Source organism: Candoia aspera, chromosome 7 (assembly GCF_035149785.1).
Source record: "Candoia aspera isolate rCanAsp1 chromosome 7, rCanAsp1.hap2, whole genome shotgun sequence".
In the NCBI taxonomy this organism is placed as follows: domain Eukaryota; kingdom Metazoa; phylum Chordata; class Lepidosauria; order Squamata; family Boidae; genus Candoia; species Candoia aspera.
Window position 1 is genome coordinate 19,669,636 of NC_086159.1, and position 25,103 is coordinate 19,694,738.

Consider the following 25,103-nt stretch of genomic DNA (forward strand, 5'->3'; position numbering starts at 1 on the left):
TCTTAGACCAGGGGTTGCATGTGGTTATTCTGGGAGCTACATGCATGTGGGACCAGTGGGAATGGTCTTTGACCAGACCCTTACTTACTTTCTGATACATCCTATAACAAGTAAAGACAGACACTTTCCTCACTCTGCCATTCAACACTCAAGAAGGAAAAAGAAAAAAAAATGGATAGATGGATAGGCAAGCAGCCATGATGTCAGACAAGACACAGTGACAGAATCTAATCAGTCAGGCTATTTCACTGCCTAACATGGATCACATGATGGCCACTGCAGGAGAATTTATTTATTTGTTTGTTTATTTTAAAGATTTGTATGGATGCCCATCTTAACACACAACTTTGGGTGGCTCACACCAATAGTAAAACCACAAAATATAAAACCTTAAAAGTCATAAAAACAAAACTAAAACCAAAAACTAAAAACCTGGCACCTCAGTCATCTCCTAGGATGCCCCAAAAGGGTGCTCCGGTCACTCTACCCCAGTGCCAGGAAGCCTAAGGGCTAAAAGGGTAGAGGTTGCACCAGCCTACCATTCATTTTAACCAATGAATTTGGGTTCACAGGTCTAAACTAAGTTGAACCCTATTCCATACTAAGGATCTATCACACCTTTGAATATCTTTTCTGAAGCTAAAGAGAAAGCCAGTGCAGAACAATGGCTAGGAGGACAGGGGTACAATCCTGAGTGTATGCATATGTGAACTATGAAGCTAGTTCCACTGATGCGTAGTTATCTTCATACAGTTGCCCTTGAAGATAATCCAGAAGCTTCACCTTGTGTAACGTGCAGCAGCCTGGATAGCTATGGGTACATTTAGGTTCATCTATGTAACATTACTATTACGGGAGTTGCATTGTCTGTCAGTTAGCTTCCAGGTGCAACTGAAATTGCTAAAAGTCACCTTTAATGCTCTGTATTGCTCAAGGTCTGGCTATTCTCATGACTGTCTTTTCCAAGTTGAATCTGCCTGCTGAATAAAATCTGGAAGAGAGGACTTGCTGAGGGCCCTCCCAAGAGGGAATGCCATCTTCAGAGACCTTCTGCTTCAGCCTTTGCAGTGTTGCCTCCCTCTTTTGGAACAGATTATCCCCAAATATTTGGACCACCCCTTTCTGATTACATTTTCAGAGAACTGTAAAAATATGACTCTTCATTTGGGATGAACAAGATGCCATCTCAAATGATGAAGCATTGAACTGATTGCTTATAACTATATTAATTTTTTTCTCATATTCTGGCCTTAATATTGTAAGCCAGTCAGGGTCTCAGGAAATACAGCAGCATAGAAATTGTAGTAATAATTAGTAATAAAAAATACTTGAAAGTTTTTTTTTTTAATGATACATCAGTTTGCTGTATATGGCCCAATGCCATTTAACTTGCTGGAAGTGTTGGGTATATTTATCCTGGGAAGAGAAGATACAGGGAGATAATGATAGCTGTTTTCAAATATCTGAAAGGCTGTCATGTAAGAGGTGGGGCAGAATTGTCTGGAGTTATTCCAGGACAAGAAACAGTCGGTTTCAATTACAAGAAAGTAGGTTTTGGTTGGTCATCAGGAAAAATCTCCCAACAGTAAGAGCTGTCAACAACAGCTTGTCTCAGGTGGTAGAGGGGTCTCCTTTGCTAGTGTATAAACAAAGACTGGATGATTGTTTGTTAATGATGCTGTAGTAGGGGATACCTGCACTAGGCAGGGGATTGGACTTGATGATCTTCAATATCTCTCCCAGCCAATATATTCTATGATCTACAGTTAGATGGTGAACGAAATGTCCTGCTTGATTACAGGTGAGGAACTTATAGTTCTTCAGATGTTTCTGATATTTGATGTCCAGCAACCTCAACCTTCAACAGCATCTGGGGACTGCAGATTGATCACACTGGGATGAACTAATACAATTAGTGTCCTCAGAGATCCATCCTGTAGATCCCCTCAGCTGCTGCCAATTTTCAAAAAGTTCAAATTCAGCATCATTATTTTAAGGCAAGATATTATTTATTTATTTTATTTCTATAGCTGCCCATCTCAACAAGTGACTCTGAATGGCATAATGTAAGAATGGAGCAGGATAATCAATTTATTTTAAAAAAATGTGGATTGTGTTTAAGAAAAATGTGATTTTAACATTACATATCCTGATTTTCTTTACTGATCACATCCACATTTCTCCTTGCCTGCTTCATCTGTGGCCAGATGTTGGGCACATCCTTTTTTTTTTTACATGTCTTGGTTTATAAAAGAAGTATTTTAAAAGGGATTCCAGCATGTCAGCAGCTAATATCACAGAGTGAGTAAATTATTCATCTTCTCATCTTGGAGCATATTCTACAGATAACATTTAGCTGTTCTTAGAGGCATCTTGGCTGTCTGGACTAAATAAGAAGATAGAAACTGTTCAGAGGTCCTGTTGATTAATGGACTGATTTTAAGTCTCCTGTGTCAAGAGTGGACAAACCCACAGTGGACACGTATGGATTGTGGATGAAAAACTGTAAGCCAATTTGGCATATATCTTCCATATGAATTGTTTTAATGTTTTGAGTGAGCTCTTGATATGGAATCTAATTATACTGTTTTCCCTCTTTAGAGCTAATGGGGCTCTTTCTATGAACAACAGTAAACTGAATGGCTAACAGCATTAAAAGTCACCTACTTATTCTGGTTATATATAAACCCTGCATGTAAATTTATTTCACTTTATCTTTATTCTGTAAATTATCAGTATTACTATTGTTGCAGTTAAAACAGCTATAATGAAACTATCAGTGTGAGTCATGATGTCAGAAAACTGAATGTGTCCACTCCTCCTACAAATGCAGGAATAGTATGAGGTTACACACCCCGTTAATTATACTGGAGTTGGCAGTATGACTTCTATGGGCATCTTCTCACCCACAAGAACCCCCAAATTAAAACAATGGCTCAAGTCATAGGAAATCATAGTATGTGTTGAGATTCAGCATTCTTATGGGCAAGAACCCAAAATCTGGTGAGAGTTCAGGCAACCTTGCGGTGTCTCACAAGATTTGGTGCCAACTCTTGAATTACATCCTTTGGATTTTGCTGTCTCTGTTAGATGGATTCAGCTAATGGTTAAAGGGGGCAAAGCAGGTGCATTCAGCCTCCATGCTTTGTTTCGTGGGATGTTGGTCACATGCCCTGCCTGGCAAAGCATGGAGGTGAAGCCAATTCACTTTCATCTTGTGCAAGTAGCTTCTACAATTTAATTGATAGAAGTGAAGTGACACAACCATAGCTTAGAAATAAGGAACCAGTTTGTGGCTTTGGTCCAAGAAGATGCTTTCCTTAAAACAAAGACACCCCCTCCCCGAAGCTCCACTCACCCCTGTTAAAGATACCAGTGATATGCATGAAAAAGGAGGTTAAGCCCAACATTCTGCAGTATTTTTTTTCAATCAGCTGAAACAGATAATTTTAAGACCAATACATACTGTAAGTAAAACAAAGATGGAAACAGAAATTACAATGTGCCACCACCTCTCTAAATGTCTATAACTATTTGCACTTACCTATTTTTTCTTTTTTGCCAGCCTCAGTAGTACTCACAGCTGCTAGCAGGAAAATAAATGTGAAGATGAGAACTGTAAATATCTGACACCGTTCTTGCTGTTTCTGCATCCTGGAAATTAATGGGGAAAAGAAAAATAAAGTTAACATCAGATGTCAGGAATTAGGTAAGGACAGCCTGGAGTGATAAAAAGAACAATCTTTGGTATCCAGAATGTACTGGCAATGGATCAAAGGGGTTTAATGCCCATTAGCAACAGATTAGAGGATGAGCTCATTAAGACAAGCACTCCCCAGCCATATGGAAAGGCAAAGGTTGTTCACATTAGCAATCATGATATGAAACAGATAACTTAATACACAACCATAATTTATGACATGGAAATCATCTGCACCTGTAATGTTATTTGTTAACAGTTTTGTGCTATCACCTTAGCTTCTGCTGGATGTGAAGTACAGTAGCTTTCAATTTGGAAACATCATAAACATTCCACAGAATATACGTTCATATCAGTATATGCACTAAATTAGCACGCTCACTTTGCTTATCAACCAATTCCCCTCGCTCCCCAAAACCTAATTACTGAACTTACAGTAAGGTTGAATACTGGATTCTTCCCTTCTTTTCTCTATTCCTCCTGGTGCTGTTAATTCTCTGCACTGTTTATCTTTTGGCTTAGTCCTCACTACTCTTGGTTTTCAATCAGATAAATTTTGCTGACTACATAGTTGTTATTAAGGGTCTCTATGACATCATCTTGCCAAATATGGCAATTGATGTTCTCAGAGGAATCACACTGTTATCTCAAACATTGGGCATGCAATGCAATTCTATGTTTGTATACTAGGATGTAATCCCATAGGGTTCAGTGGAGTTTAGCATCAAGTATGTATAGGATGATGATGTCAGAGAAGGATGAGAAGGGTAAGTGCAAGTATTGGAAAAGACCGAATATTAAGTAAAGTTTGTTTGTATAAAGTTTGCTTTTATATCTGCATCCCATAAGCTAATTTTCCTGATATAATAATTAGCAAATAATTCCCAAAATATTTATTACAGTATCAAAGCAATATGAAGAGGTTTACAAGGGTTAAAAATGACCCGAGGAAGGGAGGTGTTTTGCTTTGTTTATGGCAGTCACAAAAAATAAATAGGCAAGTTAAGTGGGCTCCTCTGAGACCTAAGCAAAAAACAACCACAACAAGGAAATGAAAGAAGATGTCAATAAAATTGAGTAGTTTACAAACTAAGAATAACCAGAGAACAAAGTAAAATGGTAGCAAACAGCATGTCTGTAATTGGAAAGTAAAGTCTGGTTTGGTTGGAAAAAAGCTGTATTTGAATAATTTCAAAAGGTTCTTTTTCACATTTGGTGGGTTTACACAAGTTCCTACATTTATCTGATTTAATTTGTGTGTGTGTGTGTGTGTTGCCCCTCATTCCAGGAATAATGAATCAAGATTCACATCACTGAATTAACTAGAGCAAATTATTTGATCTTCCAACTCAACATCTGATGGAATACAAAATATACCCAGGGTGCTATAAAATCAACCTGTCTTTTCCCCCATATTGTCCTAACAGTTGTGACTTGCAAACTAGTTATCACAATTCTAGGATCTCTTCCTAAGCCAGCAACATCTCATCTCTGGAAAACTTAGGGTTTAATTTAGGGATCAGAGACCTTCTGGTGGAGAGAGGGACTTTCTCCACTAGAAGTTAGGGCTGGTTGGTCCACATGTCCCCCCTTTCTCCTCTGTGAAGGAACAACATAAACTGGGAGGAAAGACAGGGCTGGGCAACAAACGGACTTTTTCTCCCCTGAAGTATACTGAAAACAAAAAAATGTTTCTCAGAAAGTAGCCAAGAACTAGATTAGTTGCATTTTGAAACAAACCATGCAAGCACTGGGGATAGGCCTAGCAAAAGCACAGGTTATGATCCCCATCTGGTAGGCCTCAGGATTTGAAACTATCTGAAGCACTGAACAAGAGGCTATGCTGTGCAAGCTTTCTCAGATTATAATATATCACGGCCACGAATTGATGGGAATGCATTTTCCATCCCACCCCTTGCCATGTCTCTTTAAATGTTCAAGGAATCCTTTCTGAGACTCACCCCACCTGTTGAACCTCTTACTTCTATATGGGTGAGATAGTTCTGTACCTAACCTTTGGGTGCCACATGGCAAGTCTGGAGAACCTCCCACCACTTTAAAAATGCCATACAAGTCTCACCTATAGATTTATTTGTGGAGTGATTTTTCCTGCAAAGCCCTGCCTTTATCATGTGGGTAGAAAGAATGATCCCCTTCTGGAGCATTTCCCCAGAAAGGCAAAATCAAATAACCAAAACAAATGAATCAAAGCCTATTACTTTGTGCTGCTCTGGAGCCAGACACATTAAAACCCTGCTCCCCCATAAATGAGCCAGTTTGGTGTAGCAGTTAAAACATCAGACTAGAAACTGGGAGACCGTGAGTTCTAGTCCTGCCTTAGGCACAAAGCCAACTGGGTGACCTTGGGCCAGTCACATGCTCTCAGTCCTAGGAAACAGGCAATGGCAACCCACTTCCCAAAAACCTTGCCAAGAAAAAAATTGATTTGAAGGAATGCGTGCATGAACACACACACACACACACACACATTCAGTTGTATACTGCAGTCTATTGTAACCTGATTCTTTACAAATAACATGGACATTCCAGTTAAATTGTCACAGATAATGTAATCTTGACTACTAGTAGAAGAAAACTTTACTGCAATATTAGACCGGCAATATAGCCCTGCACTGCCTCTTCCAGGCTGTCTGACCTTGCCCTTTTGGCAAAGTGAACGTAGATCTTACATTATAGTTAACACTGATCTTAGGGGAAGCAGTCTTTCACATCCTGTCTTCAGGCAATCCATGCCGTTTTCAAAAAGTAAGGTTTTAAATTCACATTGAGAGGAAGTTAAAAGATTCTGCCTCTAATCTGACAAGGGAAGATGCAATTCTCACCATGAAATGTGTTTGAAAATGTCATTTGGCACTCTTAAGAGTCTCCTGCTGGTAGCCATCTTGTGAAAAAGTCACATAATTGCTATTGATGCACACTACTGAGAAGGGAAGCCCTCTACTGCAGAGGGCAAAGCACACACAATTTCCACAATGGAGAATATATTTTAATATTTGTAAATGACATATCTGCTTGAAATAAAGTTTATTATATGATTAAAAATGGACTTAAAAATCTTGAAAAATATTAATATTTTAGTATTGTGGGTATAATTGATGGTTATACCCACAACTGTTTAGACTCCTCCAGACCTATATTCAATATATTACTTGTCTACTATTACTATTTTACAGGATGCTCATATTTTACAGTAATGATTTTGATCTTTTTTATTATCAATCCATATTTCAATTGATTCATATTCATAACTTTCCCTAATACACAGGGATTTGCATGTAATTTTTCCAATGTAAGTTTTTAAAACAAAGTTATGGTATCCTTTTAAAAATGTGACTAACTCGAATAATTTAAACTTTTGGTATGCAATGTTCTCAAACAGACAGCCTTTTTCCCCCATTTTTTCCCCAAATACATGATTTTTGGAGCAAATTTTTCAGTAGATTCATTGTTTCCAATCTATGCTGTGTTTGAATCTATTTTGATGGATGACTCCAATTTGCTCTCCTGAAATTTATGGTGTGATTCTTTTCCATTCCTCAAACCAATTTTGGGAAGCCAAGAAAGATGGCATAACAAATAAAATATGTCTACAAAGCAATAGAGACACCATCCCACCCCATCCCCACTACCCGAAAAGAAATAATATGACAATAAACCTAAATGTACAATATACAGTTAAACTGGACACATATGGCCCTTCAAATATGTCCACTAAATTATGGCAGAAAAACTGGGTGGATGGCTTCTCCAAATTTTTCTATGGGAAGGAGAAATTCCCCAACATTTCTTAAGAAAAGACTCTCCCTTACTGGGATAATTCTCTACAATATCTTCTTCGGGGATTTCAAGGAAATGTGGGGAGCCAGGAGGCTACAGACTACTAGAAAGACAATTATAGAACAAAACAGTTCATTCACACACAGAAACACTTGGGCCATTCCTAATATGTACAAGAAACCCACATTTCATCCAAATGTGAAAGAATTTCTACAGCAATTTGCCTTTTCTCTAAAGTTAGCCTAATATCTTTGCCCAGTTCTAATATACAGGTGTTTGTCAATTTTGTTTCAGTCCATCGAACAGCTGTGCTGTTATCCTTTGGCCTCCTGGTTCTCTAAATTTTGTGATACAGTTCTCAGCTAAGCAAACATTCAGACTTTCCCTTTCTCAGACATAGAGGAGACAGTATGATGAAGGCAAGGTCACTGGGATGAAATGAAATCATGGGGACAAGGGAGAAAATAAGTATCCCCAGTCCATGAGTGAGTCATTCTTAGCTGTATTACTGTTAGATTCCCCGTTCTGTTGACACCACCATGCACCACCCAGGCTCAGTTTCAAGATGTATAAAATCTGTAAGGCTTTGTCACCCATTATCATGGAGGGAGGTCAGGTAACTGGCAGTGACTGGGAATACAGGCAAGAGAAGCAAGAGAGGTTATTGAAGCATGACTCACAGTGGCGGTGACACATTGGATCTGGTTTTTATCTCAATGTAGAGTTGGGGTATGTTGTCATCTGTCCCTTGTTATGGAGAAATCACTCCCTGTTAGCCTTGGAGTTGTCTACAGCTGCTCCTCACTTCAGGGAAGAGAGATTTTCAATTGGTCCACCCCAGGCAACTGATGACCTGGGGAGTTCCAGAGGGAACTTGGGGTAGTTCCTGAAGCTCTGGCTGAAGACTTAGTTGCTGCTTGGAATGAGCAAGCAATGGTGGCCTTGGATTGGATCACCTATACAGATTCTAGAGGGCAGCTGGAGATGCTTCGGTAAATGAAGCAAAGCAAGAGACCTAGATCACTGCTGGAGAAAGAAAAAGAGTGAGTACAACTGAGCACAGGTAAGACACTGCATTAAGGATTACCTTGTGGCATTAAGAGCAGCAAAACATGCTTATTTCTCCACCCTTACTATGTCTGCAGATAGCTGCCCAGCAACCCTATTTTGAGTGATTCAGTCCTTTCTCCATAAGGAGGAGTCAGAGGAACCCTTTGTAAGGTTGTTGTGAGGATTACGCTAAGTATCTGATGGACAGTCACTCAGAATCACATGGAATTGGACTTCAGCCAGGCTGGTCCTATGGAGATGACTAGGATGCAGATTTAATGGGCAGACTTCAATCCAGTTACTCCTGAAGAAGTGGTCAGGGTCCTTGTAATACTGAATCCTGTCACTTAGGTGTTAGATCCACATCCCTCCTGGCTGGTTACTGCTTCCTGGGAGGTGACATGTACTGGGTTCAAGTGGAATTAAAAGCCTTTTTGTGGAAGGAGGTAGTTCCACCTGTCTTGAAGGAAGAGTGGTCCATCCCCTCCTCAAGAAGTCACTCTGAACCCAGCTATACTGGACAATTGTTGTCCAGTCTCCAAAGAGAAGGTTTTATTGAGAAGGTTGTAGGCCTGCTGCTTCAAAGGGCTCTGTAGGAAGCAGATTATCTGGATCCATTGCAGTCAGGGTTGAGGCTAGGATATAGCAGCAAGACAGCATTGATTGTGCTTGTTGGATGACTTCTGGTGGGCTCAGGATGGGGGTACTATATCATTCTATCCCTTCTTGATCTCTCAGCAACTTTCAATATCATCAGTCATGGTATCCTTCTGCACTAGCTGAGAGTTCTGGGAGCAGGAGGTAGTATTCTCCTCTTTCCTCCATGGCTGGAGGAAAGTGGTTCTCCTCTTTCCTCCATGGCTGGTTCCATTGGGCTTGGGGTGGTGGGAAGAGAGGTCCAGCCCTAGGCCTCTGCTATGTGGGGTGCCACAAGGCTTGACTTTTTCTCTGCTCTTATTTAATATGTACATGAAACCACTGGATAATGTTATCTGCAGCACAGTTTCATCAGTATGCTAATGACACTCAATTGTTGTCAGGCCCAGCCCAAAACAGCAAGAATCAGTCCATTCAAACTTCAGTTCTTTACTTGCTCACACAGTCTTGCCAGACTAAAGCTACTCTAACTAACCCAAGGGGAAATAACCTGGGAGACTCCAGGGCAGGCCTATCTTGAACCTCTTCATTTTCCCACCATTGCCTCCTGGACTGTGCCTCCTCTTATCTCCTTCACCTCCTTGGAATGTGCTCCCTCCTTCCTGAGAACCAGCAGAACCACCAAAATCCACCACAGTTGTACATCTCTGGGCTGTCCAAATGATGCTGTTGAAGTGCTTTCCCAGGGTCTGAAGGCTGTGTGAGTCTGGATGGAGAAGAAACAGCTTCAACATAACCCTTAAAAGACTGAGTAGTTGTGGGGTTCAGCCCACCTCCCCACAGTATCTGGTGATTTTCCACTGTTAACTTAGAATGGGTAACATTCCCCCAAGCACAGTTGGTGCTCATTCTAGGGTCCTCCTGGATTCATGGTTCCTGTTCAATGAACAGGTGGCAGCTGTAGCTAGGAGCGCCTTCACACAAATATATATTGTGCACCAGTTGCACTCATTCCTAGATTGGAGGTAATGCTCACTGTCGCTCATGCTTTAGTCACTCCCAATTGAACTATTGCAATGCACTCTACATGAGCTGCCCTTGAAGAGCATTCAGAAGCTTGAGCTGGTCCAGAATGCAGCAGTATATGGATTATTGGGCCACTACAGTGGGCCCATGTAACACCACTGCTACGTGAACTGCACTGGCTCACAACAGTCTTCTTTGTGCAATTCAAGGTGCTGGCTGTCATCTTTAAATCCCTGCATGGCATGGGGCCAGGTTTATTTATTTATTATTTTATTTATTAATCAAATTTATCACCGCCCATCTCCCAAAAGGGACTCTGGGCGGTTTACAATAAAAGATAGATAAAAATATAAAACTATAAAACCCTATAATACAAATACAATAAATATAATAAAAACCTTGATGGTTAAAAGTTCTTTATGATTTGCAGGCAGAGCTGGGTCCTTCTAAGAAACTAGCCATCCTCAGAAATGGCTACTCTCCCTCCTGCCCCAGGCATAATTACAGAACCAGGTCTTTAGCTGTTTCCTAAAGTCCAAGAGGGAGGGAGTTAATCTCACTTCCAGGGGAAGGATATTCCAAAGGGCAGGTGCTATTGCAGAGAAGGCCCGCCTCCTGGACCCCGCCAGATGGAATTCTCTTGTAGACGGGGTCCATAGCATGCCCCCTCTACATGACCAGGTGGGATGGGCTGATGTGATGGGGAGGAGACGGTCCCTTAGGTAACCTGGACCCGTGCCATGTAGGGCTTTAAAGGTGATAACCAACACCTTGAATTGGACCCGGAAGCATACTGGCAACCAATGCAGCTTGCGGAGCAAAGGAGTGACGTGTGCTGATCTTGGGAAACCCAAGATTGCCCACGCAGCTGCATTTTGCACCAGCTGTAGCTTCTGGATACTCTTCAAGGGTAGCCCCATGTAGAGCACATTGCAGTAGTCTATATGGGAGATAACCAGGGCATGAGTGACCGTTCAAAGGGTCTCTCACTCCAGGAAGGGGCGTAACTGGCGCACAACACGAAGTTGCACAAAGGCCCTCCTAGCCACAGCTGCCACCTGCTCTTCGAGCAGGAGCCGTGAGTCCAGGAGGACCCCCAAGTTACACACTGGGTCTGTCTGGTGCAGTGCAACCCCATCCAGAACTAAAGATGACAATTTCCCAGAAATTGAGGAGCCATTAATCCACAGCCACTCCATCTTCCCCAGGTTCAGCCGCAACCTGTTGTCCCCCATCCAGGCCCCCACAGCCCCCAGGCACTCGGAAAGGGTGGCCACAGCATCACTTACTTCACCCGGGATAGAGATGTATAATTGGGTATCATCTGCATATTGATGATACGTCACCCCGTAGTGACGGATGATCTCACCCAGTGGTTTCATGTAGATGTTAAAAAGGAGCGGAGAGAGTACCAAACCCTGTGGCACCCCACAAAGGAGTGGCTGCTGGCTGGATCTCTCGCTCCCTATCAACACCAACTGGGACCGACCCTGGAGGAAGGAGGTGAGCCAGTGCAGAACCACGCGGCCCACCCCCAATTCCCTAAGTCGGTCCAGAAGGATACCATGGTTGATGGTATCGAAAGCCGCTGAGAGGTCAAGAAGAGCAAGGATGGATGCACTTTCAGGATGACCTCTCCCTGATTATTTTTGCCATCCCACCAGATCTGGCAGAGAAGGCATGCTCCAGGTCCCTTTTATAAGTCACTGTCATCTGATGAGGCCCTAGGAAATGTCCCTTCTCTGTCATGGTGCCTGTGCTATGGAACAGCCTCCCTCCAGAGGTATGGAGAACCCCAACCCTACTGGCCTTTTGGAAGCTTGTGAAGACCTGGCTCTTCCCCCAGCACTGGGGCCAGGCTGTTAGTTTGGGAGCACTGGCATGGAGTTATAGCATGGCTGTCCTTTGTGATTGTAATGCGGGCCCTGACTGTTTGCATGTGTGTACTATGATACTATTATTATTATTGTTGTTGTTGTTGTTATTTTGCCACCCAGTGTTTTACTGGACAGAAGTTTGATAAATAAATAAATAAGACAGATAACAAGGATAGCAAAATTTTTTGTTAGCAGACTTTTCAATTTAGCCAATGCCTTTTTTTAGAAAGAAGGAAGGGAGGGAGGGAGGGAGGGAGGAAGGAAGGAATCTACTTACATTTCATTGGCCTGAGAACTCTCTGCCTAATTTCCGAGATTCTGCCTTAGAATCACACATGCTCTATGATAGGTCAAGTACATGCAAATGATTCAGAAATGATATGACTTCTTCTCCCAAGCTGAAGTTACCAAAATAAAGCAGCTGCCATTATAAAGGAGGAGGGAGAGAGGGAAGGAGGGAGGAAGAGGTATTAATTCTTGATTCTACATTTGAGAGCTCAACAAATTAAAATAGGAGGAGAACTTGGGAATTCTATGCAGGTCTGGAGTTTAGTTTAACTGGGTTTTAAGTCAGTAATAAACATTGGTGAGAATCAGGCCATAGGAAAAATAAATAGATCACATATCTTTGCATAACTCATTCATATTCTGCAGTGCTTAGCAGATTCATAGGTTGGATGAATTATTCTATTGATCAGTATAAATATGTCTATGAGTCATTGATGGCAGGATCCACATTTTTTTTAAAAAAAGCATACTTCCTTATTCACAATTACAGAATTATCTAAAATGTGTATTTAGAGAATTGCTCAGACCCTTCGGGATAATTTATCCATCCATCCATTTCTGCCATTTTTAACTTAATTTATTTAAAAATAATGTGATCTACCGGTTAAGATTTATTTAATCAACTGACAGCCCTGGTGATCTATATTTTCTGGCACTTCACGAGTACATTAAAAATGCAGTGGGGGAGTACTGAATGTAGGAGGTTTATGTGGATAGGGATATACTATTCCATATTCCTAGGGGCAAGAATCATTTATCCATATTTTAATGCTACTCTTTAATCTTATTCCTAAGGCAATTTACAAAAAGAATAAAGTATGTGCAGAAATGAAAAAAAGCACTAGAATAAATAATTTTGATAAGATGAATGACATATCCTGAGGTGAGATAAGGATCCCGCTGAGTACATTCATCAAATGATCAAACATATGGTATGAGAGGAAATACCATGAGAATGTAGCAATGCCAGATTCAGGAACTTTCAGCCATTTGTCTCTGGGTTCCCTGATATGTAAGTATGCTCTGATGTGTTTGCTGGTGGAAGCAGCAGCAGGCAACAGTAATGTGCCAGCCCTTCTTGGTGGCAGGTTCTGATAGATCTCCATAATTCTATTCCAAAATAGAATAATCCCATGGTGGGAATTTTAAATTATGTGGAAAATTTAAATTGTGGGAAATTTAAATTATGACTTCTAGGCACTGACTGGAGTTAAAAGGATCCAGCAACTACACAAGGATACTCTATACTGGGTTGAAAGTTTGACATTTAGAACAGCTTCTCATATTGCCAGCTATTAAGCATTTTTCAACACATATGTAAAGATTAGTACAGTGGAAGCACTCTTGAACAGGAGGTCTCCAGGGGTTTCCCTCCCCATTTTCACACCCCTTCCCCATCAAGTGATTCAGCTCTTAATTCTGGAAAATAACAGTTCATCTCATTCCAAATTTTTTAATTCCAGATTAAACATTATTGTGTTGTCCTATTCCACTTTCTGGAAGAAGCGGGATCAGCAACAGTACCAGACTGCATGATGTTATAAAGTGACTGAGGCAAAGCTTTGAAATCTGTTATTAAAAAAGAATAATAAAAAGAAAACAAAGATTCCTCAAGTAAGTACCAAGGTAAAGTACAAGATTAGAGCATTATTAATGCCCGTATGCCAAGCAATGCACAATAAAAAAGTTATACATGGATGCAAGCACTTGTCTTTCTTTCTGGTTTTCTCCAATATAGTCTTCTGCTCACTCCTACTCTTTCTGTCCATTTCCTTATAAGTCCTCTTCCTGTTCCATCTTCAATCTTTCAGCCTTTTCTTCCTAGAGCCAGCCCCTCTTATATCCACTCTGTGTAGACACATGACACTGGGCACTACAACTGGGTACACCTTGGTTTCAACAGGCAGGAAGTTTTCTGCTAGAAGGATCAAGGTGGCCAACTCAATTCAAGACAGGTCTGAGTTGTGGGGAAAGTTATGGTAACTATGGCCACCCTGAAAGAGGAAGGAATATAGTTCCCTGCATGCAGGGATCCAGAGAAAAAGGAGAAGGGACTCAAAATTGTTCAAAAGTACAAGTGGAGTTGTTCATAAAATAAATGCGAAGAAGCAACAGTTAATGAGAGTTCAATAGTTGGAGCCATAAAAGCATGAGACATAATGAGAAGAAAAGCAGCCGCTTCAGACAAATGTGGTGGAACAAGTTTCTTCTCCAGAGGAGCATGAGGGAGAAGCATTACTGAGAAGTAATGGTTCATTTCACCATTGATTCCTCATACAGATTTTTAAAAAATGAAGGAAAATAAGCATGCAATAATGAGCATAGATCTTTTGATTTAATTGAGTTTATGTGTTGGCTTGAAAGCAAAATCAAAAGCATTTCTATAGGCCTCTTTTTAAAAAGGGCCTTATTTTACCTCGAAGGGGACTGATATCTGGAGTTGTAGAACTATATAGATCAGTGTTTCACAGCCTTGACAACTTTAAGATGTGTGGACTTCCACTCCCAGAATTCCCCAGCCAGCCATGGGGAATTCTGGGGGTTGAAGTCCACACATCTTAAAGTTGCCAAGGTTGAGAAACACTGTTATAGATGATACTGTAGGTGAGAAAAATATTTTAAAGAAATACAATAAATAAACCTCACCTTACCTTACCTTCACAACAATCCTGTTAGACAGACTATACTGAGACCCAGGAAGCTTATGGGAAGTGAGGGCTGAACCCTCATCTCTCCAGTCCTACACAACTAAAAAAAAAAATCAGTACGTTCAAGATGTCACTTCTTTATACCAAGAACATTGCCTTCAAACAGAGGCTGCACAGTCTCTTTCTTGCGTGAAACACTGCCTGTATAAGTGGGTCTGGATCATGACCACTGATCAGAAGGTAGGAAGTGGCACCTTACAGCTAAACTGAAAAAGTAATTCAACCTTTGGCTACCAGGTGCCGTCTAGATGTACAACTCTCAGAATTCACAGCCAGCATGGCGATGGATATGTTGACTGGAAATCATGGGACTTGTAAATCATACAATGACATTGCAGCTGATAAGAAAGGCATGGAGAAGAGAGACACTGATGCTGTAACCATTACAGTGCTGTCTGTAAAAGATAAAAATCCTACAGAAAAAGATTGTCTGGGTTTTCTGATTCAGTGTCTTAAATACAGTTGAATGCAGAAGGATTAAATTCCAGAGTTTCAAAAGCTAAACCCACAATCCATTTACCTCTTCAATAGATTTGTCAGTTTTACTTTCTCCCCCTTTCAGATTTTTAAAACCTCAAGTTCTTCACATCCTGTTTATAAAGAAAAGTATACATTTTGATAGATGGTTATTTATTTTAAATAAATAATTTCACTTTTAAAGTCTAAGCTAAAACTCTAAGGATGCTGTTGTTTTCCTGATCATGTAAAAAGAGTCTTCTATATGTCAGTGCAGGTGTCCTCTTAAGCCTACTAGTGAGTAGATACTGTTTGTTTCATCCCATACTTCCATATTCACCCATCCCACATATTCGTATAACTTTTGAAAAGGGTTACAGTTAAAACTGTAGAGGGCTGCAGGAATGGCCTTGAAGAACAGGAGGAGAGCCACTACCAAGGCAACACTCAGATAAGTGGGGCTTGAGACCAGGGCATGAAAATAAGTGACTGATAAAGTAGACCTATAAAGTAGCCCAGACTAAGAAACCAATGCTGTATAGCTCAGACTACTTTTATTGTAACAGTTAGAGTAACAGAATCTTGCAAGTCTGAATGAGGTTCCTATTCCCCCACTTTATTGTCATGTGAACTAGGGAACGGCTTGTCTGAGAGATTTTCCCAAGTTATTTTCTACACATTGCATAAATACTCCGGCCAAGAAAACAAGGATGAAAGCCAACATACAGCATCTGCAGAGGTCCATCTGCTTCCGTTTTCCACTTTCATTTTGGAAGGCACTTGTCCCTCCTCAGACAGTGATGTGTGCCAAGACAGCAGCCATGGGGAAGGCATAGAATCAAAGAGTGCAATCCTTCTGAAGCAAGCTTCATCAGTAGTACTAATGTATTTTATTTATTTGCATGTATTTGTATTTGTACTTCTGCTTCAATCATTTAAACTTGGTTTACAAGTCCATTAACACATATGGACATCATATTAATTCAATAACCTTATTATAAAATTATTAAAAAATAAAAATAATATTACAAATACAAATACAATAAAATAGACTTAAAATTACAGAGTACATAATCAATGCAACAGTCCTCTTAAACAGACCCATCAATCATCCCAGATAACACCCATACTGTTCAAGTCCTTGGTTCTCAAATGCTTTCCAAAACAACCAGGTCTTCACTTAGCTTCCTGAAAATCAAAAGGGGATCACCACTTTCATACTGTGGGGAGGAGGGGCTATTTCATAGGAGGAGAGCCACCATAGGAGGGGAGCAGAGAATGTTTCAAGCTCCATTCTGCCACACTTCATACTGTAGCGGTGGGGACTTTCAGCATGCATTCTCTGCCTGCATATCTTGAGGGGGCAGATTCTACTCTAAGTAGATGGCCCTACAGATAACCCAACACCAAGCCATATAGGGCATTATAGCTCATAACCAGCAGCTTAATCAGCACCTTGAAACATACCAGCAGCCAAAGCATAACCCCGTTCCATATCACCTGAAGTCTCCAGATAGTTCCCAATGCCAGCCCCAGTTGCAGTGAGTTACAATGGCAAGCTGTAACAGTATGTGGGAATAACCTTGGGAGATGGGGGGAAGAGATGCTGCCTAGGGAATGATCAGATAAGAGAGGGCATAGCCTGCCGCTGCATAACGGGAAGGGAAAGAAACTCAGGAAGGAACCTCCCTAACTTATCAGGCTGTAAAAGAGACGGGAGATTTGTTAATGTAGCCTTACAAGAAAGTAGAATTAGCTCATCTGGCCGTGTTTCCTTTCTGGTCTACCTGGGAACGCTGACACAAGCATGTATGTGACTAAATCTTAGTATTCCATATTAAACCTAATTTGCATGATATAAAAAAGGCCTATTTTCTATTATTTCCATCTTATACATCTCCTGATTTATATCCAGAGGATCTGAACCCTATTCTTGATTTGATTTGCTCATTATGCTTCTTAGACACTTTCAGCTCTTGAAATACACTGTATTATTGGAATGCTATTGAATCTGATTGCTAATGACCTTTCACCTCTGCTCTCTATTAATCTTTCTGTACAAAGCAAACTATTTCCATTCATCCTGGAAATTGCCTCTCTTTCCAAATAATAAATATCAGAAAACCTCTCAGAGTATGTAAGGTAGGGGCATGGGGATGGTGGTAGTGGTAAATAAATGAAAAAGAAAATTAATTCGTCTAAAACAAAGGCAGTGCTGCAAATGCTTTTGTTTTCTTCACTATGCTTTTCTGATGACAGAGGTTTGGAATTGGCTTTTAAAGCAGTTTCCTGAGAAGTAATTGTTTTCTTTTCTTTTTCCCTCTCTTTTGGTCTTCTCAAAAAAAAAAAAGCGGGGGGGGGGGGGAATCTGTTAAAGAAGTTCCCTTGTACAAAAGTAAAGATGATGGCAGAGATATGCTTTATGGTATATGTGGGTGGGGGAAGTGATCTTTTTGTAGCCAGGGGCCATAAATAATTTTTGTGCCCCTTAAAGACTGGGGGTGACATCCTGATGATACAGTGATATAGGAAAAAAACTGAAATTTTCAGACTTCCTGGGGGTTGGGGGGGACTTTAAACAAAAATACAAAACTCTTTAAGAAAAACTCTCAGTCTCCTGGTTCCTAGCCCATTGCCTTAACCACTACCATCTAGTAGTTAAGGCAATAGGCTAGGAACCAGGAGACTGAGAGTTCTAGTCCCGCCTTAGGCATGAAAGCCGGCTGGGTGACCTTGGGCCAGTCACTCTCTCAGCCCAACTCACCTCACAGGGCTGCTGTTGTTGTAGGGAAAATAGGAGGAGGAAGGAGTATCGGGTATGTTCCCCACCTTGAGTTATTTATAAAAATAACAAAAGCAGGATAGAAAATAAATAAATTCTAGCCCAGGGGGGAGGGGTTCCAGTGCTAAACTCCTACAGGGTTTTGGAAACTACAAACATGGAATAATGAATGCTTATGCTCACGTGGGTTGTTCACCCCTGCTAAAAGTCAATCACATCTCTCAATGACAGTCATAAGAAAACTTTCCTAAATGTTGCTTTTTAACATTATCCCCCACTGAATTATTTAAAAAAATGGCTCAATTCAAAATTGCAAGTCTGCCTTTTCAAAATGATACCATAGCAATCTCCATTTCATTCATTCATTCATGAAACAGAACCTCCTTTAAGGAGTGACTGATTATAATCACTATTAGGGCTGTGAATGCTCCAAAAATTATTCAAAAGTGTTGCTTTAGAGTGCATGGGAAATACAGCAACACTTTTTAGCAGCTATAACTTTTGGAAGGCATCTGTACAAGTCTTAAAAAAGCACATGGTGGCTTTTTCATGTCACATGAAAGACATAGCTGCTTTAATAAATCAACTCATTAAAGCAGCAGTATCTTTTTCAGACTTCTGCTTCAGTCACTTTAAACAGGTGCTGTACTCCTGCTCCTGAATGTTTTAAAGCACCTGTTCTGAATTATTTTCAAAACCTGTCCAATCCTACTCACTAGCCCTGTGCAGATTGGCTTGATTTAATGAGGCTTTTTGAGCCATGGAGACAATGCAATTCTTCCCAATAAGGTACTTTGCATTGCCTTGAGGTTTACGCACCATCTGTAAATGCTGGACCAGGCCTTGAAGCAAAGCAATAAAGCTATTTTGCTTTGATTTTAAAAGTGGGAAGAAATTTTGCCTTCTAAAACAGCTTCATGAAAGTGCTTATATGAACCTTCATCAAAGCAAACCACCCTTTTTTCCATTATCTTCAGAACTTGTTCTGTAGACATCCTCTTTGGTAACTACCCAATTCTATACCTTACTTACTTTTCTTTCATTTATTTAAATTTAAAGTAAATTAAATGTGAAGCCAGAAGGTTATAAAAAGAAAACCAGTCTTTAGCACTTTATTTATTTATACTTAGCTTGGCCTCACATAGGTCCTGGAGGCATTCACAGAAAATGAAAATGATAGTTGTTTCAGCCCAGTGTTTTATTTCAAAGGGTACCTACAACTTGCCCAGAAAAATGGGCAGAGGTAATTTGAGGTAGTAGAGAACATCCTAGAACAGAAAAACAGTAGCAGGAACAACCTTACCAACTTGGCTTCTAATAGACAAAAGCTTTGTCACTAACCTTCATGATAGTCATGTTATGAAGATATCTATAATGTACACTTGAAATTACAAATATGCCCAGTGGCCTAAAATTGAATGAATGAATGAATGAATGAATGAATGAATGAAATGGAGATTGCTAAACAAAAGGTTATTACTATTGAGTTGCCTCTAAATAGGAGTAGGTCAGCATCATCTTGTGGTCTGCCAGAGTTTTATGTTTTCCTTTATATTTTTCTCTGGGAGAACCCTTTAAGTTGTGATTTCTGTTGCCGAAAACTCTACATTTTTTATCCCCTTTGTAAGTGAATATTTTGCTTGAGACTATTTAAAGCCAGAATGTATTGCTATATTCTCTCCTTTCATTTTTATTTTCCTTTAATAAAGTTTGATGTTATTAATCTCTTACAATATTGGTTTATCTCCCAAGGAGGGATGGGCTGATTCTCCTAGCCCTATACCTCAGTACTATATGCCCAGGAGATGGCACTAGAGAATTGGGTTTTTCTAACCCCTTTTAAATTGCTAAAAAATAAAACAGAGTGGGGTAGCCCTATGTCTCTCACACACTGGGCTTAGGAGGTGGATGGCAGGCTCCCTAGGGGGTGGCAGTGAGAACAATCAAGCCAAATACCAAGGCAGGAGGCAGAACCAGGGCATATATACCAGAGGGCTTCTGAGAAAGGAGGATGGAAACCTCCAACTTTTCACCCTATCAGCTCAGCCCTGGCACTGCATCTGTGTGGTCTTCTATCTGAAGCATCTTTGGACAGAGAGAGCAGTTATAGAACAAGTCTTAAAGGGGATCTATAATGTTTCTTCTGGCATGAGCTTTCATGGATTGCATTCACTTTTTCAGATACATCTGATGAAGTGGACACAGTCAACAATAATTTTTGCAAACACAGATCTGATACTTTTTAGGATGCCCCCAAATCCATTGTTTCTTCTGCAACAAACTAGCACACATACTCTCTGGAAGCTATTATAAAGTATTTTCAGGATTAATTTGACTGGATCTAATTAAAGTAATTTTGAAGCTAAGATCTGGTTTGGGGAAAGCTTTTGGGCAATAACACCAGGGTCTTCTAATTGTGAATGAGATCAGAAATGACAGAGATGGGGAGGAACCATAGATAAGTAGTAAGGTATTAATATCTTGCATGAAGGTTTAAAGCTTAGCCTTTTCCTTCTGCGGTTATTCTAGCAGAGAATTAGAAAGAGGTTTTGTGCAACTGTTTTGGCTGTGATTGACTTTTTTAAAACCTAGTAAAACATTTTAAATTATTTCCAGCTGTGTTAATATAAAGACTGCCTAGTCATCCTCTATTCTATTTTTCCACCCACCCAGGGATTTGTATATCTCAGAAAGAAGAGAAAGGGTTTTGACTTGAACAGCTAAATTATATATTTCCAAAAAATGGTGGACCAACTATTATTTCCTTGTTTCTTCTTCCCAGCAAGGTTTGAGAGAGCTCTGGTGCCATCTAAAAATAGTTTGCATATTTGTAAACTTTCCAATAATCTAGCTAGGATTACACTTTGATGAATATCTTACATATTTTCCTTATTTGATAAAAGCTTTTAAACAGTATATGAACAAAATATCAAAACAAAAAGGCATATCAAAGAACAAAGAAAATGCATAGACTGGAAGTAGACATTAGCACTTATGTCCATTCAAAGAGCAATACAAAAAGTTAAACATCCATATTCAATATTTTTGTCCAAAAATACATTTGTGCAGTGTGTGTACAAATGTATGGTGAAGGCGGTGATCTATTAGAAATTACTTCATTAATACACTAAGAAATTGAGACCAACTGTGGGTAAAACAACTAGAGGTTTTTCAAGACCCTTAACTCTTTTGTCAATGTTTTATCTGTCCTTTCTTCTTAATACCATTGATGCAGAGAAAGATATACAGTACTCTAAGTTTCCAATTTTGGAAAATTACTATAGTAACAACCCAAATTAAATTGAAGTTGAAGCAAGGTTAGGCTTGGTTAGTTAGTAGTTAGAGGTGAGACCTCCAGAGAACACCAGGTTTGTAGGCGAGGCTCAAAAGGTTAAAAAAAAAAAAGTCTCAGAGAAAGCAAAGGCAAACCAGTTCCATACTACTGCTCAGAAAACCATCTGGACTGAGGTATTCTCAGCCCAGTGTTTTTTCAAACTTGGCAACTTTAAGATGTGTGGACTTCAACTCCCAGAATTTCCCAGCCAGCATGCAGCCAATTCAGTCTGATTCATACAAACTGGTTCTTTTGCTACTAGACTGAACTGTCCCTCAAATTAAGAAGAATCCACATCTTTTTTTCAATGAGGGAGGCTGGCTTGATCTGAGGAAAGATACTTAAGAGTAATTCCTTTGATTCTGAAAGGAAGGGTACCCTTTGGTGAGAAAAGTAATTGGTGTAGAGGAATTGCCTCCTTTTCAATTCACTGTGGAAGGAGACTAGAAAGTCTCCTTTGACTTTAACAATTTCAGCTCTATCTTAAGACAGAATTGGGAATTATTCCATATGCAAAGTATATGCTTTCTCACTAAATTATAGCCCTTTCCTAGGCTGAAAGTATGGGATAATAATAATCAACATAAATATTCTTTGGGCTCTTGAATACTTATATATTCAAGGGCTAACATTGGATGAAAGATCAGTTTCATGTTTTAACCATACTGCATAATAGTACTGTATAAACCTAGACTAAGAAGGAGAATGCAACAGAATATTAGGAATTCTATATCTATATCCAATTAAATATTGTTGAACTTACAGGATTTCTTGAATATCCTTTTTTCCTCCCTGAAAATGGAATCTTAGTGAACCAGAGAGATAAAATTATAAAGGACAATAACCTGAATTATTTTAAATGGGCAAATGAAACACAACAGCAAAGAAAATCCACTCCATAAAAAACCAAATAGTCCAGGTGGGGTTAGCCCTGATTCTTTATTTTCAGGGTGAATGTGGTCAGTGTTTCATATATGGAATCCTATAGCAAAGAATAAGAAAAACGTATTTTCCCAATCCAGAATCAAATGAGAGTTTAGGAAATCTGTCAACAGGAATGGAATATTTATTGGTTTGTTTATTAGTTTTATATCCTGTTCTTCTTTCAGGAACTCAAAGCAACATACATAGCCGCCACCACCCATTTTTCCCTACTACAACTTTGGGAAGAGAGAGTGACTGGCCCAAAGTCATCTGATGAGCTTCCATGGTTGAGGGTAGACGTAAACCTGCGTCTTCAAAGTCCTGGTCCACCACCTTAACCACTACCCCTCTCTTTCACAGATGTTGCCCATGGTTTCCTCAGACAAATCTTGTGAATAATAATATGCCACCCAACTCCCAGCAACTCTGGGCAGCATATAAATTTAATAAATTATATTATTATAGTAATAATAATTTATCAAATTTATATATAAATAGTGCCATTATAAATAGCAAATGAAAAATGTCCTGACTTCTTGGCAAACTCAGGTTAAAAAAGTCATGGAGGCTTCATCATTCTTTGTTCAGTGGCAAAAGTCTAGCTCCTGGACTCCAGTAAAAACAAAAGTGAATGTGTTTGATTATAATTAAAATGTACTGTTGTGTTTTAGCAGTTGCCACTTCTTATCAGTAATATTTGGAATTAATTGTGTAAAGGTCTTTCTCCATGCCAGCAGCAATGCATCACAGCCCTCTACTGGAATGTGATAGGTCTGATCAATGTAATCATGTTTTTATTCACAAGTCTCATGCTCTCTACATCAACTGCTGTAAGTTCATTAACATATGACAGCTTGGTATATTGTTTAAGCATTCATATAATACAGTGGAAGGGCTGGAAAAGTAGTGAAAGCTATATTGGATTTATAACGGAACCTTGCTTCTAAATGATGCTCAAAATATGCTAAGCACAAAATCCATTTCATGACTTAATTCAACACTTCAGCAAATGCCATGCTTCAAATCAAATCAAACAAAGGCCTATCTACTTCAGGCCTGATCCAAAGGTAGACCCTCTTGGAGACTAGCATGGATGAACTACAAACAGGCTTATGTTTTAACTTTTTCAACAGTGTGTGATGACATTTGCAGAAATAATGAATGCATCTGAGGGGATGAAGAGAATAGATGCTGAGATTTGAGAGTTAAGGCCCTTTAAATTAAGAGAAAGAAAAAGGCCCTGTAACTCTGGCGTTGGGAATGAATTTGATGACATTTCTATGCATAATAGCCCTCCAGTGGGGATAAGTTGAGGATTCATTAATCCTCCCTATTGTTTAGAAGGCCATGTAGATGAAGAGCTTGACACTTGAAGATATTTTTTGGCTATGTCTCCACTTGCATGTAATTGAAGCACAAAACCTCTTCTGTCAACATCTGTTTTCTGCTGTGCCTCCATGTCATTTCATTCATCTCATGCCCAGCCTTAAAACATCCTTAGCCGTATAAGTGTTAAAATAGTACTTTCCCTCTAATTTCAGCATTACTCAAAAGCAGTCTCAGGATAGGTAAAATCAGTTAGGCTTTGTATCCTGTTCTCTTGGAGGGCACTTGGATAAGTGGTAGTGGCTAGGAACAGTGGCCATAGAGTCAGGGAGGGATTGCCAATGGAGATGGCAAAGTTCACACCAACTTAGTTTTCTACCACCTCAAGGATGAGTGAATAGTAGTACAGAAATACTCTTTGGCAAATGCAAGTTTGCAGTACAGCTTATAGAAGTGTTCTGTGATATTTCCTGAGTAGAACTTGGGTTTTGCATACTTTTTTAATCTTGGGAACTATATAATGGTTAATACTCATTAATGGTAAATGTTTTGATTTGGAGGCAATCCCTACAATCTTCTAATATTTTGCTATGTTGATGTGGAATGAATCAGTACATTGCAAAGGCATTTGGTGATCTAGTTAGTCCATTCCCAGTAACTGTGGGGAAATTATTGCTAAAATATTGTGATATGAAAGTCCCTGCTGAAGTATTCACCATGATTAAAATGTCAGTGACTTGATTCCTATTCCATTCTGTTTCCTCCTTCAGAAAGTTTACACAGAAAAGGTAGTAATTGGCAAACAGGCTTTGTGTCTTTCTGCAGAATCCACAAAAGGGAATCATCACCACCACTAATTTAATCATGGATAAAACCAGTCACTTCTTCTTTTGTGTGCCCTCTTCTTTTCAAGCTGAAAGTAAAGATGCTGTTGAGCTGAGTTTGACTCCTGGTGATTTTACCAAGCAGGCTACAAGAAATTTTCCCCACCAATAAATCCCTGCCTTTGATAATAATTCCTAGCCTGTCCAAAGAAGTTCTAATAATCTTTTTGTCCCTGTCCATCTATCTTATCTGCTGTCTTCCCCACCTTCTATTTCCTTCAATTTTGCCAAGCATATTCTATTCCTTAATTCTCCAAAATATCTATTACTCTGTTACTACTTCTTTAAATTTGTTGTTGGTGTCCAGTTGTGTTAAGTCACGTCCGACTCTTCGTGACCCCATGGACCATAGC

At 39.7% G+C, this 25,103-nt stretch overlaps 1 protein-coding gene across 2 annotated transcripts in view; it reads right to left on the reverse strand.

Annotated features, from left to right (window-relative positions):
* PTN (pleiotrophin) overlaps positions 1-25,103 on the reverse strand; it is a 104,254-nt gene that overhangs the window by 29,129 nt on the left and 50,022 nt on the right. For both annotated transcript variants that reach the window (XM_063308577.1, XM_063308576.1), the window contains exon 2: positions 3,545-3,654. In XM_063308577.1, coding sequence (XP_063164647.1) covers positions 3,545-3,653 — 109 coding nt within the window. In that variant the 5' untranslated portion in view covers position 3,654. The remainder of the gene's footprint in view (positions 1-3,544; positions 3,655-25,103) is intronic.